The sequence below is a fragment of the Heteronotia binoei genome, chromosome 21 (assembly GCF_032191835.1).
Source record: "Heteronotia binoei isolate CCM8104 ecotype False Entrance Well chromosome 21, APGP_CSIRO_Hbin_v1, whole genome shotgun sequence".
NCBI lineage: Eukaryota > Metazoa > Chordata > Lepidosauria > Squamata > Gekkonidae > Heteronotia > Heteronotia binoei.
The window spans coordinates 28,630,280-28,649,750 of NC_083243.1; the positions used below are offsets into that span (position 1 = coordinate 28,630,280).

Consider the following 19,471-nt stretch of genomic DNA (forward strand, 5'->3'; position numbering starts at 1 on the left):
AGAAACAGTCACTAAGGTAGATAGATCCCTGGCCATATAGGACTTTAAAGGTAATAACAGCACCTTGTAGTGAATCCAGTATGCTACAGTCCAGGCTGTATGTGCTCCCGCATGGAGAGCCCCAATAGCAGCCTGGCTGCTGCATTCTGCACTAGCTGCAGCTTCCAGATTTGGGACAAGGGCAGCCCCATGTAGAGGGCATTACAGTAGTCCAATCTTGAGGTGACCGTAGCATGGATCACAGTTGCCATGCTGCCACGCTCAAGGAAGAGAACCAGCTGCCTTACCCACCTAAGGTGATAAAGGGTAGATTTGGCAATGGCTATTACCTGGGCCTCCATTGTTAATGAAGGCTCCAGTAGCACCCCCAAGCTTCTGACCTTGGGCGCCTTCACAAGTGGAAAGCCGGTAGGGGAATCTCCCAGGACCATTGCAACTCAGGCAAAGCACCTCTGTCTTCATCAGATTCGGCTTCAGTCAGCTCAGCTTGAGCCACCTTGTCATGGCTTGCAGCACCAGGTTCAGATTTCCCAGGATGCAGTCAGACTGGCTGTCCATCAGCAGATAGAGCTGGGTGTCATCCACATACTGATGGCACCCCAGCCCATAACTCCAGGCAATCTGGGCAAGGGGGCATATGTAGGTGTTAAACAACATTGGGGAGAGCACCACCCCTTAAGGCATGCCGCAATTAAGCAGGTGCCTCTGGGATGACTGTCCCCCAATTGCCACCCTTTGTCCTCGACCTTGAAGGAAAGAGGAAAGCCATTGTAAGGACAACCCCTGAATCCCTGCATCGACTTGACGGTGGGTCAGTCACTGATGGTCAATCGTGTCAAATGAAGCATGCACATTAAAAAAATTGTTTGAACAGTCAAATAATATCTCATAAGAAGATTGGAAGTGTGATTTATTTACTGAGATATTATAAGATTATTTCAAAGGTGTTTTTTCATTCAATAATGGAAAGCCTTCAGACAGATTTATAGAGGAAGAAAATTCCCACAGCTTAATCCAAGGCAAAGAATATTAGTGCAGATAGATTTGCTCAAAATCCATTGTACTAAGTTTCTTTCTTCCCATTTTTAAAAAACCACAAGTAATCTTGTTTTATATTATGTGAAACAGGAGTTATTTTCAGTTTGCTTTGTTGCCAATCAATATTTCATTACTATTCAGGACAGTTTGTGCATGTTATTTGTACTGCTGGGCTGAACTGTTAGCTGTGAGAATTCTCTCCTTTTTATGTTTTACAGGGCAAAGTTAATAAACCCAAGTTGGATTGCTGTGCACACTCCCCGTGGGCATGAGAGTCCACCACACAAGTTATTCATGCGAGCAACAGGTAGAAAAGTGTTACTTCAACACGAACTCAGAATGTTCCTGCGTGTAAATAATAATGACTTTGGCATGTTTCAGGAATTAAAATCAGGGTTGGCATACCTCTCAGCCACTGGGGTGATTTTCTTTCCCACGCTGACAACTCTCCCTGGGAGAAGCAGATTGTGGGAACCCACTGCGTGTGGCCCCAACTTGTCTCCTGCCTGTCACTGCCTCAGCAGTGGAGGTGGAGTGGAGGGTGATTACAGCAGAAAGGCGTGTTGATGCTGGGCCATGCCAGGCAGCTGGTGGAGGAAGGAGAGAGGTAAAGGGGAAGAAGAGAGAGGGGCACCTGGGTGGAGAAGGAGTGTAGGGGTGGCAGGGAGGAGAACATGAGGGGGACGAGAGAGCAGGTTATGTTACACTACAGTGTGCTGAGCAGGCAAAAAAGGAATTTCTTTGATAGGAGATGAAGGAAGTATAGGCTAAAGAGTGAAAAAAAAATTAGGCTCATTCATATTCATATTCATAGTCAGTTTGTTAGTCTGGAGAACTAGAACAGAAGGGAGAAAGGGCAGAGGGAACAACATAACAGGTTTTCATGACTTGGGAGAAGTATCAGCCTCGGTTCTGTGTTTCCAGATGGATATCTGCTAGAATTGCTCACTCTGACTTGGAAAATGCCTCAGCAGGGTACAGTGCCACCCTCCCAAGCAGCCATTTTCTCCAGGGGAACTGATCTCTGTTGTCTGGAGATCTCCAGGCCTCACCTGGAGGTTGACAACCCTAGCATCTGTATTACTCTGTTTCCACCAAAAAGTAAAACAAAACACAGAAGGAGACCTGTGGCACCTGGACCAATTAGGAATCTGTACGCCAGTATTAGTTTTTGTAGTCTCGAGCCCTCTCCTTCAGATGCTGTAGAATCTAAAGACGAAGAAGCCTCTGGTCCATGAACATATTTTTTTACTGGCATGGAACCATAGCCAGGGTTTTTCTTGAGCAGGAACGCACAGGAACACAGTTCTGGCTGGCCTGGTGTCAGAGGTTGTGGCCTAATATGCAAATAAGTTCTTGCTAGGCTTTTTCTACCAAAAAAACCCCCTGACCATCGCGAAGCAAGGCAGCATATGAAAAGTTGAAGTACAGCTAACAGTGTACACCAGGGGTCCCCAACCCCCTGGTCCGCAGACCAGTACCGGTCCGTGGCCTGCTAGTAACTGGACCGTGAGTTGTATAATTATGTCATTATATATTACAATGTAATAATAATAATAATGATAATAATAATACATTGGATTTATATTCTGCCCTTCACTCCAAATTTCAGACTCAGAGTGGCTCACAATCTCCTTTACCTCCCCTCCCCCACAACAGACACCCTGTGAGGCGGATGGGGCTGAGAGAGCTTTCACAGAAGCTGCCCTTTCTTTTTCTTTCTTTCTTTTTTAATTTTATTCAACACCACAGAAAGATGAACATAAAATAAAATTGTATACATACAAAATAGTCAAAAGAATCCTTCTTAAAAATATGTGTACATATATTTCAAGGACAACTCTGTGAGAGCTATGGCTGACTCAAGGCCATTGCAGCAGCTGCAAGCGGAGGAATGGGGAATCAAACCCAGATAAGACACTTAACCACCATGCCAAATGAATAGAAATAAAGTGCACAATTGTATCAGCCCACCCCCCCAGTCCCTGGAAAAATTGTGTTCCACAAAACTGGTTCCGGGTGCCAAAAAGTTTGGGGACCGTTGATGTACACAATAGGAATTAAAACAGTAAATTATCTGCACAGATCATAACATAAAACAATCTATATTGCAGGCCAGGCCAACCTATACATACCATTTGTTTTGACCATATTCTGTGCCGCAAATTTATTTCTGATCCTCTGCAATACAAATGTTCTGTCCATCTAATGCATGGAAGTGGACCAGTGAAGCTTTTTGAGGCACAGAAGGAAGTAATATCACCTGATAAATAAAAAGCCTATTAAGCCCTTGTTAAAGTGATAGGACACTGACAACCAGGTAGCTGTAGGCTTGCCAGGTGTGACTCAAGAATATCTGGGGACTTTGGGGGTGGAGCCCGGAGCAAGGCTGTGACAAACACAATTGAACTCTGAAGGGAGTTCTGGCCATCACATTTAAAGGGGCCACAAGCACACCTTTTAAATGCCTTCCTCCATTTGGAAATAATGGATAGGGGCACCTTCTTTTGGGGCTCATAGTATTTGACTCCATGGTCCAATCTTTTTGAAACTTGGTGGGTGTTTTGGTGAGAGGCACCGGATGCTATGCGGAAAATTTGGTGCTTCTATCTCAAAAAGCAGCCCCCCCACCCGAGTCAATTCTCCATTATACCCTATGGGGACTGGTCTCCTTAGGGCATAATGGAGTACTCATTCCCCCCTCTGCTTTCTGATGACCCTAAAGCAGGAGGGGAGGGCTGCAAACTGGGGGATCCCCTGTCCCCCAACTTGGGATTGACAACTCTAGATAGCTGGCAACCCTAGTTTGCAGCACTGAGATATTGTCATGGAAAAAACTTCACCTGATATATTATTTTTGCCAGCTCACTACACTCTTGGATAAATTAATGCATTTTTTTTTACCTCAGTCTCAGTGCTAGTCAATAAAGAGTTCTGAATGAGCTTACACAATGTTAATTGTACTTAGTTTTGGGAAGGCCCAAGCCAGCTTGAAGCACGAATACAGGGTTCTTCCTGCTACTTCAGGTTCTAACTATTATGTGGAAAAGGGGCAACTGCAGCGGCTGTTGAATAGAGTTGTTAATTTCAGAGGTGAAAATGTCCTGTCCCTTAACAGAGGCATAATGGGATGTTCTTTACCTGGTGATGTTATTTGCCTCCTTGCCATGAAAAGTTTTTTTATGGTTTTATCTCTAATTGCTGTACTCCACTCTGAGCCCCCAAACGGGGGAATGGGCGGAATATAAATAAACAAATAATAATAATAAATGAAAAGTTTCACCTGCCCATTTCTGCACATTGTGTGTGTGTGTGTGTGTGTGTGAAGTTCCCTCTGGTCACTTCTGACTTGTTGCCATCTCTGGGTTTGGAAATATCTGGAGATTTGAGGGAGGGGTTTAGGGAGGGGAAGAAATTCAGTAGGGTATAAGGACATTCAGTCTACCTTCCAAGGCAGGCATTTTCTTCAGGAAAAGTGGGGTAAATGTTTTAGATAAATAGATAATTGAGCAGATTGGAGATCAGTTGAGATTCTAGGGGATCTTCAGGAGGTTCAGAGAAAAAGCGCAAGCTCTGTGACTGTCAGCTTCTATATAGAAAAATTCTTAAAGGAACATAATCCATTAAAGACAGACTGAAAACAAAAATGCCTCAGTTTATTGTGTTCAGTAATATTTCTCAAAAAATACACACCTGGAGGTTGGCAACCCTATTTGATATGTTGAGTTTGGAAGCCCAGGAGACTCTCCATGGGGATTCAGGTGCAAGTACTTGAGATAATAAGGGGTGGGGGGGAGGAGAGAAGTGACTTCCTTACAACTGAAGAGCTGTGGAGTCTGAGGGAGCAAAGGTGGTATCTATGGAGCAAAAGAAACGCAGAAGGAAGAAATGCCAAAGTGGGAAGCCTATGGCAGGTATGAGGAAGGTGACACTTCTCAACAAGCAGTAGTCCTCATTTTCTTTTGTTTTGTTTCTTTTCTGTTTCATAACGGATAAATACATATATATATTTTGTCCAAGGAGCTTGGGGCAGCATACGCAGTTTTCTCTTCACAACAATTGAGGGAGGGAGAGAAACTGGTTGGTTTATTTTCTTGAAATAATTTTTAAAAAATTAATTAGAGCCAGAAAAACCAAAGTAACTAACAATAAGCAACAGCAAGGGGAGAAATTAAAATATACCATAGGTAGCATAGGTAATAGATAAATCACTTTGGTGAAGGCAAAACAATCAACAGAATAATTTTTAAATAATTAAGAAAAAGAAGAGTTGGATTTATACCCACTCTTTGCTACCTGAAAGAGTCTCAGAATGGCTTACAATAGTCTTTCCCTTCCTCTCTCCAGAACAGATACCCTGTGAAGTAGGTGGAGCTGAAAGAGCTCTAAGACTGCAGATTTATACCCCACCCTTCTCTCTGAATCAGAGACTCAGAGTGGCTTACAATCTCCTATATCTTCTCCCCCCACAACAGACACCCTGTGAGGTGGGTGGGGCTGAGAGGGCTTTCACAGCAGCTGCCCTTTCAAAGACAATTTCTGTGGTAGCTATGGCTGACCCAAGGCCATTCCAGCAGGTGCAAGTGGAGGAGTGGGGAATCAAACCTGGTTCTCCCAGATAAGAGTCCACACACTTCACCACTACACCAAACTGGTTCTCTAAGAGGACTGTGCCTGACCCAAGGTCACCCAGATGGCTACATGCAGAGGAGAAGTGGGGAATCAAACCCAGTTCTCCAGATTAGAGTCCTCTGCTCTTAACCACTACACCAAACTGGCTCTAGATCTGGGAGTCCCAGGTCTGAATCCCCACTGTGCCATAGAAGCTTGCTGGGTGACCCTGGGCCAGATGTGAACTCAGAATTTTAACCTAACCTACCTCATAGTGGTGTTGTGAGGATAAAAAGGAAGGGAGATCAGTGCTAACTGCTTTGGATCCTCATTTGGGAAGGATATAAATGAAGTAAAGAAAGGTGGGTATGGTGGTTAAGAGTACTGGGGGATCCAGTTCAAATCCTCACTCATGCCATGGAAGTTTGCTGGGTGACCTTGGGCCAGTCACGCACTGTCAGCCTAACTTACCTCACAGGGCTGTTGGGAGGAGAAAATGGAGGACAGAATAATAATGCAAGTCACTTTGGGTCCCCATCAGGGGAGAAAGGCTGGGTATAAATGAATGAGTTAAATAAATAAAATGAAATGCTTGGGTGAATGAGATGATTTTTACTTATGAAATAGCACAAATAACAAGTTTGATTTGATGGTTGTTAATGCTAAAAAAAAATTGCCCTGGAGTAATTCTATATAAATGTGGCTGCAGTGACCTTCTACTTGATTTTATCCCCAGTTGGCAGTGAGGATTCTCTCTTTTCTAAAGGTCTCTAGTAACTTTTGGGGTGGCAGTGTATAAAACAGAATGGTAAAGCACAGCCAATAATTATACTGTGATTTTTGCACACATTTTATAGAAGTAGATCCCCCACTGAGAGTTCAGTATAGAAATGACAAAGCCATTGACCTGAGCACTGTTGGAGAGCCAGTTTGGTGTAGTGGTTAAGTGTGCGGACTCTTATCTGGGAGAACTGGGTTTGATTCCCCACTCCTCCAGTTGCACCTGCTAGCATGGCCTTGGATCAGCCATAAATCTCAAAGAGCTGTCCTTGAAAGGGCAGCTGCTGTGAGAGCCCTCTCCAGCCCCACCCACCTCACAGGGTGTCTGTTGTGGGGGAGGAAGGTAAAGGAGATTGTGAGACTCTTCGGAGTGGAGGGCGGGATATAAATTCAATATCATCTTCTTCTTCTGTATGATTTTCAGAAGTTGGAGGGCTGCTAGATTCCCACAACTATTCTTTCAACACTCCTCTATACAAACAATAAAAAAGAGGAATAAATACATACAAAGTTCTTTCCTCAGCTTCACAGCTAATCATTGAGGGCAGCTTGTTGTGGTCAGAGGGACAATACCAGGTCAGGAGGCCTTTCACTACACCAGGGGTCCCTCTGATCTTTTTGGGCTCGTGGTGGACACCTTTGGAATTCTAGCACAAGGTAATGGGTACAGCTACAAAATGGCTGCTGCAGGAGGTGGAGCCAACCATACACAGAGAGGAAGCCCAAGTGAAGGGAAGAAGATAAGTAATTAAAAACACACTAGGTAAGAGGGGTGGGAAAGAATAATAATAATAAGATAATAGGATCTATACCCTTTCCCTTCACTTGGAGTCTCAGAGTGGCTTACAATCTCCTTCCCATCCTCTCCTTACAACAGACACCCTGTGAGGTAGGTGGGGCTGAGAGAGTTCTTGAGAGAACTGCTCTGAGAAAACTGTAACTGACCCAAGGAGGTTACACCAGCAGCTGCATGTGGAGGTGTGGGGAATCAAACCCAGTTCTTCAGATTAGAGTCCATCACTCTTAAACAATAAACCAAAGTGGCTCTTACAAACACTATGATGGCAGTTTTCACTGAAGAAATGCTGTTGTAATCTGCATAGCTGATCAGATTTTCAGGGGTTCATCAGAAGCCCTGCTGAGTAAGAGTCCAACCCACTTTCTAAAAATACATGCTGGGCATCAAGAAAGGTGTTGGGTGCCCATGAGCACCCTGTTTGGGACCCCTGGACAATGATATGGGACCTGACCTCCCCACTTAGCATAGTACTACCACATAGAGTTGCCAACCTCCAGGTGGGGCCTGGAGATCTTCCGCTTTTACAGCTGATCTCCAGCTGGCAGATATCAGCTCCTTTGGAGAAAATTTGTAAAGCACAAAAAAAAAAAAACTGTGGAAAATTGGCGAACAATATTAAAGATAAATGTATAAATCTTAGTTATGCAAAAACATTTTTCACAAACTACATAGTGTCACTTAGCAAAGTACAAAACATCACAAGTTCCAAAATCCAATGTGCGAAGAATAAAGTTCTAAAATTATTTCCTGTTCATCGTGTCAGTTACTGACTTCATACACTTATAGACCATTTGCCTGCATCCGCGGGTAAATTAAAGTGCCAGTGCCGGGAATATTCCGCGTGCAGTCAGTTCCAATTTTTCGTAGATATTTCTTTCTTTTTCAAATATTGACATACTCAAGGCTTCATCATTTTGAAACTTCTTAGAAAAGTGGGTTGCCAACAGCCTCTGACAGTAAAGCCGCTTATATTACTGTTTCCGAATAAATCTTTGTCAAAGAGACGTATCCCACTTATCTTTGGGGTATATTATCTGAGCCTGTTCCAGAAGTTCCTGTTGGTTGGGTAGCTGCATTGGATTTTGGAACTTGTGATGTTTTGTACTTTGCTAAGTGACATGTAGTTTGTGAAAAGTGTTTTTGCATAACTAACATTTATCAATTTATCTTTAATATTGTTCGTCAATTTTCCAGGGTTTTTTTGGTGTTATACAAATTGATCTGTATTGTGGTACTCTAGGATTTGCTCCTCTGGAGAAAATGGCTGCTTTGAAGGGTGGACTCTGTGGCATTGTACCCTGCTGAAGCCCCTCCCCTCCCTAAGCCCCACCCTCTCCTGGCTCCACCCCCAAAGTCTCCAGGTATTTTCCAACACAGGCCTGGCAACCCTAGTACGACAACTAAAGTTACCAATCTCATGAATTCTCCTGAAATAATGACCAATCTCCAGAATACAGAAATGAGTTTCCTTGGAGGAAATGGCCGCTTCATGGTGGACGCTGTGCCACTGCATCCCCTCTGAACTCCCTCCCTTCCACATATTCTGCCAGCCCTAGACATTGCTACCAATCTCATGGAATTTCTCAAGCCAGAGTTGGCAACTATAACATATGAGATTAAAGTCTGTGCCCACATTTTTAGGGACTGTGTATTGTCCCCCCCGCCCCCCGGCTGTATGTGTTTTCAATTTAGATTTTGTACTAAACAGTGAACACACATCCTTTGAGTGTTCTGTAAACATATTCAGCTTTAATTAAATTCCCGAGAGCAAAATGTGGGAGGAAAATATCCATTAGCATCTGGCATTTTTGTAACCAACATGTCTCCCCCCACCCCTCTTCTTTCTTCTGCAGTAGACTCATGTAAATTGGTGAACTCAGAAAAAAGTTCTGCTGACATGGTGCAGTTAGCTCACAAGTACATGGTAAAATTCTCTTTCTAAAAAGCTCTCTCTGTGTGTGTTATGTGCTGTCAACTCGCTTCCAATTAATGGTGACCTTATGAATGAATAAGCTTCCTAACTTCCAAGGGTTGGCTGGGATCTCCTGGAATTACAGCTGGTCTCCAGACAAGAGATCAGTTCCCCTGGAAAAAAGGGCTGTTTGGGAAGTTGGTCCCTATGGCATCATACCCCGCTGAAGTCTTTTCCCTCCCCAAACCCTGCGCTCCCCAGGTTTCACACACACACACCCCACACCAGGAATTTTCCAACCCAGACCTGGCAACCCTATAAATTAATGAACTCCAGAAGGCTTGTTGTTAACTGCCTTGCCCTGATCTTATGCACTGAAGGTAGGGTTGCCAGGTCTGTGTTAGAAAATACCTGGAGGCTTTGGGGGTGGAGCTGGGAGAGGGTGGGGTTTGTGGAGGGGAGGGGCCTCAGCATGGTACAATGCCACAGAGTCCACCCTTCAAAGCAGCCATTTTCTCCAGGGGGAAATCTCAATATACATCACCGGATAACAATTATACTTTCACACGTACAGTGTGTATGCAAACTCTATTAATCAAGAATCATGCATCAATATAAAACATTACATGTTGCTGATAACCACTCAAAAACTGGAAACAGAGTGCTCCCCCCCCCCCCAATGTCTGCTGTTCATAGTCCTTTAGAGGCAAAAGCCTTCCCACTATGAAAACTTGTATCCAGTAACTTGGGTGGTGTCCTCCAACTTCCAGTGAGAAACTTGTCAACGAGAGAGTAAGGGACCATATGCCCGGGGTTCCTCACAATTTTGCAGATTTGGTCCTTTGTCATCCTTTTCTCTCAGAGAAAAGGCTGATGAGAGAGTGAGAGAAATGGACATTTCTCATGTCCATTTAGCAGACACAAAGCTGGCTCAAAGCATCAACCCTTTATTTGCAAGGACACAACTCCAGGAAGCTTCAGCTGGCCATAGGAAAGCTGGGAAGTTAAACTGAGCTCCACTCCATTGAAACGCATTGCAGCACAGACAAAGTTGCAAGCAAAACGTGGAATGGACTTTCCATTAAAGTCTCTCTGCCCAGAGACTTTAATGGAAAATCCACTCTGCATTTTCTTTGCAGCTTTGCTTCCTACTGCAGCTGACAAGGACGAGGCAGAAAGAGAACAGAACTTGGGCAGCCTCGGCACTCCAAAGGATGAAGACAGGAGGGCAGAAAGTGAGGAAAAAAAGAGTCCGGTGGGCCTGATTAAAGCCCCGGGCAGGCTGTTCTGGCCCGCGAGCTGGATATTTGACACCCCTGTTATAAACTATGGCAATATTGTCAGTTAATTTGTAAAAAATAGAAGATGATTATTAGGCATTTTTTGAGAATATTGCTATGATTTATAAAGTATCAAAAGTAACTTCAGCAAATCATCTTTGAGATTTACTGTGGGTTTTTGTTGTTGTTTTTGTTAGCTTCATCTTTAATGTAGCCAAGCGCTGACCTTGAAGCTTTAACAAGAATTCTCTGTAATGTGAGCATTTAGGAACCATGGTCAGGAAAGCAGAATAGATATCAGTAACTGAACAGAATTAAATATGCTTTGATGTTGACCAGCTTCTGTTTCTCTTGCTTATAGCAGAAGTGCAGAGTAGAGTCCAGCACTGATTCTGAATCTGATGCCAACACAGAGGTAATGCATACAGCTGTCTGAACACTGAAAAGCTCTAGTTCTGTTTCCCATGCCTCTTGGGGCCATTTATGCTCTGCCATTTCAGACACCAGATTCTGGATGGATAGTCACACTGTTTTTTAAAATAGGGATTCAGCAGCAGCTTAAAAGCAAACACATTATATTCCAGTGTAATTCACTTTAATTCTGGTTTATGGTGGAATACGTTTTGTCAGTCTTTAATCTGCCACTGCCTCCTGCTTTTCTTCAGACTGCAAGGTTGCTTTTAAAGATAAGTAGGTGCTCCTCTATACTAAAACTAGAAAATGAGCAGACTGAGAAAAGGGATGGACTCTTTTACCTGGTGTGCTAATTTTCTACGTGCAGGGAGCTTTCTCCTATAGGTGAAAGGTAAAGGTAGTCCTCTGTGCAAGCACCAGACGTTTCCGACTCTGGGGTGACGTCGCATCACAACGTTTTTGCAGCAGACTTTTTACAGGGTGGTTTGCCATTGCCTTCCCCGGTCATCTACGCTTCCCCCCCCAGCAAGCTGGGTACTCATTTTACCGACCTTGGAAGGATGGAAGGCTGAGTCAACCTGAGCTGGCTACCTGAACCCAGCTTCCACTGGGATCGAACTCCGGTCGTGAGCAGAGGGCTCCGACATGCTGCACTGCAGTTTTACTCTGCGCCACGGGACTCTTTATATGAGACTCTTTCCCATATAGGAGAGCCTGCTGAAATTATACTATCCACCTATAGTCTAAAATGCTGCAGATAGATCAAGCTGGGTAGCCGTGTTTGTCTGTGGTAGTAGAAAATAGCAAGAGTCCAGGAGCACCTTAAAGACTGACAAATTTTGAGGCAGGGGTTAAGCTTTCATGTGTCACTGCCCACTTCTTCAGATACTGTGAGACCATCTGTTTTTGGAGTGATTTCAGATGTCAAATGTGAGCGGACTCTTATCTGGGAGAACTGGGTTTGATTCCCCACTCCTCCACTTGCACCTGCTGGCATGGCCTTGGGTCAGCCATAGCTCTGGCAGAGGTTGTTCTTGAAAGGGCAGCTGCTGTGAGAGCCCTCTGCAGCCCCACCCACCTCACAGGGTGTCTGTTGTGGGGGAGGAAGGTAAAGGAGATTGTGAGCTGCTCTGAGACTCTTCAGAGTGGAGGGCGGGATATAAATCCAATATCATCTTCTTCAAATTACAATAGCATTTATGCTCTTTGACTGGACTAGGGTGATATGCAGAGGGGCATAGGCAAGGAGAAATCATTCCACTGTACCTGACCTGCAAGGGTCTTCCTTTCACTAAACATGGGTTCAAAACATTCCATATCTGTAGTGGCAGGTCTAATTCTATGGCTTGGGTCCTAGGAATGAGTTCTGTGTGTGCTAGGTAGCCTCTGCTGCAGAATGTGCTTCCTCTTTCACTGTGCTTCTGCAGGGTCAGTGATTTTCAGGGTTCTCTTGCACAAACAGAAGTAGTGGTGCAAAACAAATGGAAAGTGCTCTATGCCATAAGCTAGAAGAAGAAGAAGAAGATAAGAAGATATTGGATTTATATCCCGCCCTCCACTCCAAAGAGTCTCAGAGCGGCTCACAATCTCCTTTACCTTCCTCCCCCACAACAGACACCCTGTGAGGTGGGTGGGGCTGGAGAGGGCTCTCACAGCAGCTTTCAAGGACAACCTCTGCCAGAGCTCTGGCTGACCCAAGGCCATGCTAGCAGGTGCAAGTGGAGGAGTGGGGAATCAAACCCGGTTCTCCCAGATAAGAGCCTGCACACTTAACCACTTCACCAAACTGGCTCTAGCACGCATGGAACTCGCTTATAGGATCCAAGCCTCTGATTAGGATCTGTACCTCTGATTAGTTTCTCCTGTAAAAATGTGAGTTTGTTCTTCCTAAAGTGATGCCCAAAGCCCAGCGCTGGATTCTGGGGATACTTTGCAGATTGTGGTATACTAGTTCAGCATCCTTTTTTTCCAGGGCTTTTTTGGTAGCAGGAACTCCTTTGCATATTAGGCCATGCCCCCTGATGTAGCCAATCCTCCAAGAACTTACAGGGCTCTTAGTACAGGGCCTACTGTAAGCTCCAGGAGGATTGGCTACATCAGGGTGTGTGTCGCCTAATATGCAAAGGAATTCCTGCTACAAAAAAAAGCCGTGCTGCTTTTCTCCAAAGATACAGCTCCCCCATGTGTGGCAGAAGGGTGGTATGTAGCCCACTCAAGCTTCACATGGCAACAGAGAAGCCTTTGCAATTCCACTGCTCTAGGGGAAGGGGCAGGCTCCTCAGTATGATAGAGACAGCCGCTCCCTTCCCTGGGAAGCAGGGTCCTTTTCTAGGGCTGTTTTCCCTCCCTTATCTGCCCTGGTGCTATTTTCAAGTGAAACAGTGTATTCAAAGCTGGAAGCATCATTGTGACAGAGACTGCCCACCATGTTTTTAGTACCATGCTTCCCATGCTGTCTATTTCCTTTCTCTTACAGACATTGTTGTCACAGTTTCTGCTTATGCAGACTTCCCTCCAAACATTCCCTTTCCACACGGCTTTTTTCTTTACATATATTATTAATAAATGCAGATGTGCACAGGTGCTATTGTTCAAATTCACCCCACCACCAATTTTCTGGAAGAAAGAAGCTGCAGGGTAATGGGGGTGTAGGGTGGGACCAGGAAGGGACCGGGCATGGAATTAATGTCTACATCAGTTGCAGACGACACTTGCTCTTCACACAGCTGTCAGTACTAGTTTGTGTACTTTTAAATAAAGAGATTAAAATGCAAGAATCAGAAGCATATTGGAGAACTAACCCAGTTGTTACATTACCAGTATGGTACCTTCACTAGTCCCCGGTTGGGTGGACCAGAGCTTGGGTTTCTGTTTTTTATTTGCTTTGTTTTATTTAAATGATTTATTTTTACTGACTTTGTATTGTGTTAGCTGTGGAGTCTTGTGAGCAAAAATTCCACTTTGTGAGCTACTGGCATTAAAGTTGTGAGCTATTGCATAGATTAGTTTGCTCTGGGGCCATTTTTCCTGAGCTAAGACAAAATTGTGTGAGTTGGAGACTAAATAGCTGTGAGCTAGCTCACACTAACTCAGCTTAAAGGGACACACTGGTTGTGAGGCACTTTGCACAGCTGTGAAGCACCTTGGGGAGATGGCAAATGCATTTTCTAAATACACAACAATATAAACATTATTTACTGTATGTTTTTAGGCAGTCCAGGAACTGAAGCTCTCTGAGATGTTGGCCACAGTTAGTAATGGCTGACACGCGAACCAGATGGCTTCAGGAATAGTTGAATTTTAAGTTGAACTCATTGGTTGTAATAAAGAATGTTCTAAATGTTTCAAAACTAGGCTTATGAAGCTCTATCACATTGCTTAGTATAACAAAGTTTGAATCCAGTGGCACCTTTAAGACAACAAAGTTGTTGGTCTCACAGTTTCCACTGGACTCAAAACTTTGTTCTGCTTCCTCAGACCAACACAGCTATACACATGAAACTGTTTAGTATAATAGGATAAAATCCTTTATATTCCTATGAATAATCATTAAGAAATTAATTATTTTACGGTTGCCAATTCCCAGGTTGGGACAGGGGATTCTCCCGGGTTGGAGGCCCTCCTCCTACTTTAGGGTCATCGGAAAGGGGGGGATGTTTAAATGTCTGCTGGGCTCTCCATTATATCCTATGGAAACTGGTCCCCATAGGGTATAATGGAGAATCAATCTGAGGGTATCTGGGGTTCTGGGGGGGGGGCTGTTTTTTTAGGTAAAGGCACCAAACTTTCAGCATAGCATCTGGTGCCTCTCCTCAAAACATCTCCTAAGTTTAAAAAAGATTGGACCAAGGGGTCCAATCCTATGAGCCCCAAAAGAAGGTGGCCCCATCCTCCATTATTTCCAATGGAAGAAATACATTTAAAAGGAGTGTGGTCCCTTTAAATGTGATGGCCAGAACTCCCTTTGGAGTTCAATTGTACTTGTCACAACCTTTCTCCTGGCTCCATCCCCAAAGTCTCCAGATATTTCCTGAGTCTGGCCTGGCTACCCTAGAGTATTCACACTCATTTATTATGTTTCTAACATTAATTGGTCATTTCTTACCACTGAAAATTACATGAGAATTCTGTGCATTGCAGATATCTGAAAGTGAGTCTTGTCTAAAACAGGTTCTGTTGAATAGTTCCTTTCCAGGAGGAGTACTTAAGAAAACAACTTACAAAAAACTTCAAGTAAGTTTGGAACTTGTACTTATTTTTTAAATACAGTTCTATTATGCATGTCAGTTTACAACCAGCATTCAAAGCACCATGCATAAAAGCAAAAACAATTTATTTTCAGGTCTACAAAAACCAATCCCATGTGAGTGCACAAAGGCAAAGGCAGAAAATTAAAATCAGCTGTGTGGATGTTTACTGCCCCTGTGAAGGTTCACTGTGTGGAAGCACTCCTGTTTATGCACTAATTCCTAATAAGTTCAAGTTTAATACTGTCATAGACCAGTCAAATTAGATACAAATAACTTAATAAAATACAATCAGGTAAAACAATAATCGGAATAAAACATACACAGTATGATGTAATTTCCCTCCAGAACACTAGTTAGGTTCCATAGCTGAGGCATTCAGTTGGATATTTCCCTTAGGAATTGCTTCCGGAGACTTATAGCTCGCGAAGCAAATTTTGCCGCACATAAAGTGGTTCTTTTATTCCTATCCGCCAATAATTTGTCTAGCTGATATCTAATATTTCTCCCAGGGACACTGGAACAGATCGGGAGTATATAGTCGGCCCTAATACACTGATATAATTTACATTGGAATAATACATGTTCCCTATCTTCCGGTTTCTTGTCCCCACAAATACACAATCTCTCCTCGTATGGTTGTCCTGTGTATCTGCCTTCAATAATAGCTGACGGTAACATATCAAGTCTGAGAAGGGTAAATGCTCTCCTATACTCAACTTTATCAAGATTATGCAAGTATGGCATCAGTGTTATTTTATGTAGCTCCTCTATTCCTGGTAAATAACCTTTAAGCTGATTCAAATCATGCTGTCTTTCGACATCCAAGATTCTCTGTTTAAGAAAGGGTTTAACCAGATTGTACTCCATGTTGAGCAAATATTGTTTAGATAGTCCATAATAACCCAACTTGGACTCCGTTTCTCTAATCCACGGAGGCACAAACGAGTCTTTTGCTGTCAGCCCCGCCAAACTGGTGGGCTGAGTCATTAGTTTATACCAGTAAAGAGTAGCAGCAATCCACAGTCTTGCTTTCACAGTGACCATACCCGTTTCTACTCTGATAAATGAGTTGGGAGCACATGGAGGGACTTGTAGTATATGCCTAAGGAACTTTGATTGCACTTTCTCCGCTAAATACCAGAGATGCTGATATGGTGTTATACTCAAGGGTGCCCCATATAGAATTTGGGCAAGGGCCTTGGCCTTAAAGACCTTAACTGCAGCCGCCACGTTCTGCCCCCCGGAGGTCCAATAGAATTTCTCTATGGCTCCTGAACTTTTTGCTGCACTTGTTGTAACATATTCCACATGTGCCTTCCTAGCCCCTGAGGCCTGAAAGACTACCCCTAGGTACTTAAAGCAGCGTGTCTGTTCAATAGCCCTGTCATTTATCTTCCAATGATGTACCTTGGGTCTATTTGCAAAGGCTAAAATTTTAGATTTTGAATAATTTATTTCAACCTGATTAGCTTGGCAGTAAAGCGCAAGAATTTTCATTGCTCTCTTTAGCCCAATTCCTAATAAAGGTACTGATCACCCATTCCAGCACAACCTGTGTGTATACACATGCAAAGAACATAACAGAAGCCATGTTGGATCGGGCCAATGGCCCATCCAGTCCAACGCTCTGTGTCACACAGTGGCCAAAAAACCCCAGAGTTTGAAATGAAATAGTCCCAGAAATGCCTACAGGATTGTAGTATAGAGGGAAAAACACCTGCTTTTACCATCCTGTTCAGATGTTTACCTTTCCACCCGTCCTAAAGGTGATGAGAGTTGGAGCATCTAATTTGCATGCAAGGAGTTCCCGCCGTCTCAAGTGAAAAGGATGTGTGAATAGGTGATATGAAAGGCCTCTGCTTGAGACCTTGGAGAACTGCTGACAGAGTAGACCAGTGATCCCCAATATAGTGCTCACCAAGGTGTTTCTTGGTGCCTGTGGGTTCTTTCTCTGAAGCACTACCTTCTCAAAGCCAAGGAGCCCATCTTGTCTTTCCTCCACCTCATTGGAGAAGGGCCCACAAAGCATTGCCTTTGTGTCAGTAGAGAATCCCCATTCAGAAATAATTGCTTTCAGGGCTTTTTTTGTAGCCAGAACTCCTTTGCATATTAGGCTCCACCCCCCCTGATGTAGCCAATCCTCCAAAACCTTACAGTGGGCCCTGTACTAAGAGTCCTGTAAGCTCCAGGAGGATTGACTATATCAGGGGGTGTGGCCTAAAATGCAAAGGAGTCCCTGCTACAAAAAAAGCCCTGGCTTTCCTCCAGGATAGGGGGAGGTATTTGGGCTGGAACTTAAGGTTTTGTGGAAACTCACAACATTTTGAGATTGGATGCAGCCCACATGGTAGTCATTTTGTGATTAGTTCAACTACCCCATGGCTGCCATTTGATTGTGGTGTCCACTACTTGCTCTCAAAATTTCAGTTCTGCCCTTAGGTTCAGTGAGGTTGGGGACTCTCTGGGGTACACAGTACCTATCTTGAGAGCCCAGTGATCTCGTTCAGTCAGGGCTTTTTTTTTGTAGCAGGAGCTCCTTAGGCCACACACCTCTGATGCAGCCAATCCTCCAAGAGCTTATAGGGCTTTTAGTTCAGGGCCTACTGTAAGCTCCAGGGGGATTGGCTACATCAGGGGGGTGTAGCCTAATATGAAAAGGAGTTCCTGCTACAAAAAAGCCCTACTTTCAGCAGAAGACAATTCCATGTGCACTGATTTGGTACCAGCACAATAGATGTTGCATATGGTCTTAGGAACTGTTTACTATAGCTGTGACAAAAATATCTGTTGTCTTAGTTCCTGGATCCTTATGAGGGTGATTATGAAGAAACATCTGGTACCTCTGACTGTAGTGTGGCTTCACTTGCTGATGCATGTCCCGGGAAGGGGATCTCTCCAAAGCATCCTGTCCCTGAGGGTCTGACTGTGGAAGAAAATTTTCCTCCAGAGTCTCTCTCTACATCACCATACTGGGGAGTCTCTGCAACTCATAAGACAACAAAGCCGAGAGACAACTTAATGTTCATGGAAATCGCCACGGAAGATGACGGGAAGGGTTTGTCTTCAAGACTTTCCCGGGAAGCTGAATCATGCACAACTGAATCTTTCTGTTTCACACAGCACAATCCTTCTGTATGTAGCCAGTTCTCTGGAAACAAAGCTCCAACTTCTGTACTGTGGTCCACCGTGAGATTGAGTGATGAAAGAGCCCATGAAGATCCAATCAAACGAAAGCAAGGGCAGCCCATGGTAGAGTGTGCTGGGAAGAAACTTCGAGCAACTTGATGTACCAGTGGAGGAAGAGGAGGCTGTTGGCGAACTGTTGTGATCTGTTGGAAGTGGGCTATGCTGCAAATTCTTCATGCTTACGTTGGTTGAATATTAAAAGCTATTTTGTGTTGCATTTCTTCTTCTTCTTCAAGCGAATGGTTCAAAACACACAGACTGATTTCCCAGTTGTCTTATGCCACTCTCACTCTCCTCTTCCCCGTGGGGCTTCTGTTGGATTCCACACTATCTGCTCCAGGGCTTCAACTCACTCTGCCTCTTTCACGCAGCAAACAAGATCCTCTAAAAGCCAGTTTCTGTTTGCCACACAAAGAAGGTGAAGCTAGTTGCAGCCCCGGAGCAGATAGTGTGAAATCCGACGGAAGCCCCACGGAGAAGCGTGAGAGAGCAGAATAAGGCTAGTGGGAAATCAATTACAATGTAAATGTTTTCTGCAAACCTGAATATCTGCCCCAGGGCTGCGGGGGGTGGGGTATACTCCCAAGAGGACTAGGCTACATGCCCCCTACTTTCCTCATTGGCCTTAAAAGCTGATGGCCCCACTAACTGTACTACTGAAGGACCTCCCAGGAAGGAGTGGTGTGAACTTCTTGTAGGCCTTATTTCACAATTTGGATCTAGTTGCATGTGCAGGTATGACATCTGTTCATTTTGATATTGATTTACAGTAAAACCTTTTGAGGCGGTGTGTGCGCGTCAGATCAGGACTTCTGGAGCTGAGCCAACCACTGCCATTTTTTACATGCTAAACTTGACAGCTTTGCTTTTACTGTTGACTCAGCACCTTCCCAGACACTCCCTCCTACTAAGTACCACACTCCTCCCAGGTTGAAAGTTGTTTTTCTTCTTCATAATGACTCACCTTTAAGCCGCCTGCCCAGGCTGTGTGGCTGAAGCAGACACCTGTGTATCTGAAGGCAAGAATCTACATGCATCTCTGCGAGCTTGCTTTAATGGTGCTGGGGAATATTTCCCCGCTTGTTAATGTACATTACCATTGCTGATTTTATGCCCTCCCCCAATTCCTCCAGAAAACCAGAAAACACTGGTAACCATCCTTTCTACATTGCCTACCCAGCTTCTGAAGTGATGGGGGAAG

At 44.2% G+C, this 19,471-nt stretch overlaps 1 protein-coding gene across 2 annotated transcripts; it reads left to right on the forward strand.

The window, feature by feature from the left end:
* Window positions 1–4,775: 4,775 nt before the first annotated feature.
* Window positions 4,776–18,487, forward strand: LOC132588746 (uncharacterized). 2 transcript variants are annotated; one of them, XM_060261143.1, is made up of 5 exons: window positions 4,776–4,952; window positions 9,082–9,152; window positions 10,782–10,835; window positions 15,005–15,067; window positions 17,881–18,487. In XM_060261143.1, the coding sequence occupies exons 1-5, from the start codon at window positions 4,898–4,900 to the stop codon at window positions 18,367–18,369; spliced, it is 732 nt and encodes a 243-aa protein (XP_060117126.1). In that variant the 5' UTR covers window positions 4,776–4,897; the 3' UTR covers window positions 18,370–18,487. The 2 variants fall into 2 exon arrangements, with proteins under 2 accessions (XP_060117126.1, XP_060117127.1); XM_060261144.1 differs by having other exon boundaries at window positions 4,777–4,952; window positions 10,785–10,835.
* The last annotated feature ends 984 nt before the right edge of the window (window positions 18,488–19,471 follow it).

Coding starts and splice junctions, on each gene's coding strand:
- LOC132588746 (XM_060261143.1), top strand. CDS start 4,898: ATGGAGCAAAAGAAACGCAGAAGGAAGAAATGCCAAAGTGGGAAGCCT. Junction 4,953..9,081: donor AAGTGGGAAGCCTATGGCAG/GTATGAGGAAGG, acceptor TTTCTTCTGCAG/TAGACTCATGTAAATTGGTG. Junction 10,836..15,004: donor AATCTGATGCCAACACAGAG/GTAATGCATACA, acceptor TGTCTAAAACAG/GTTCTGTTGAATAGTTCCTT.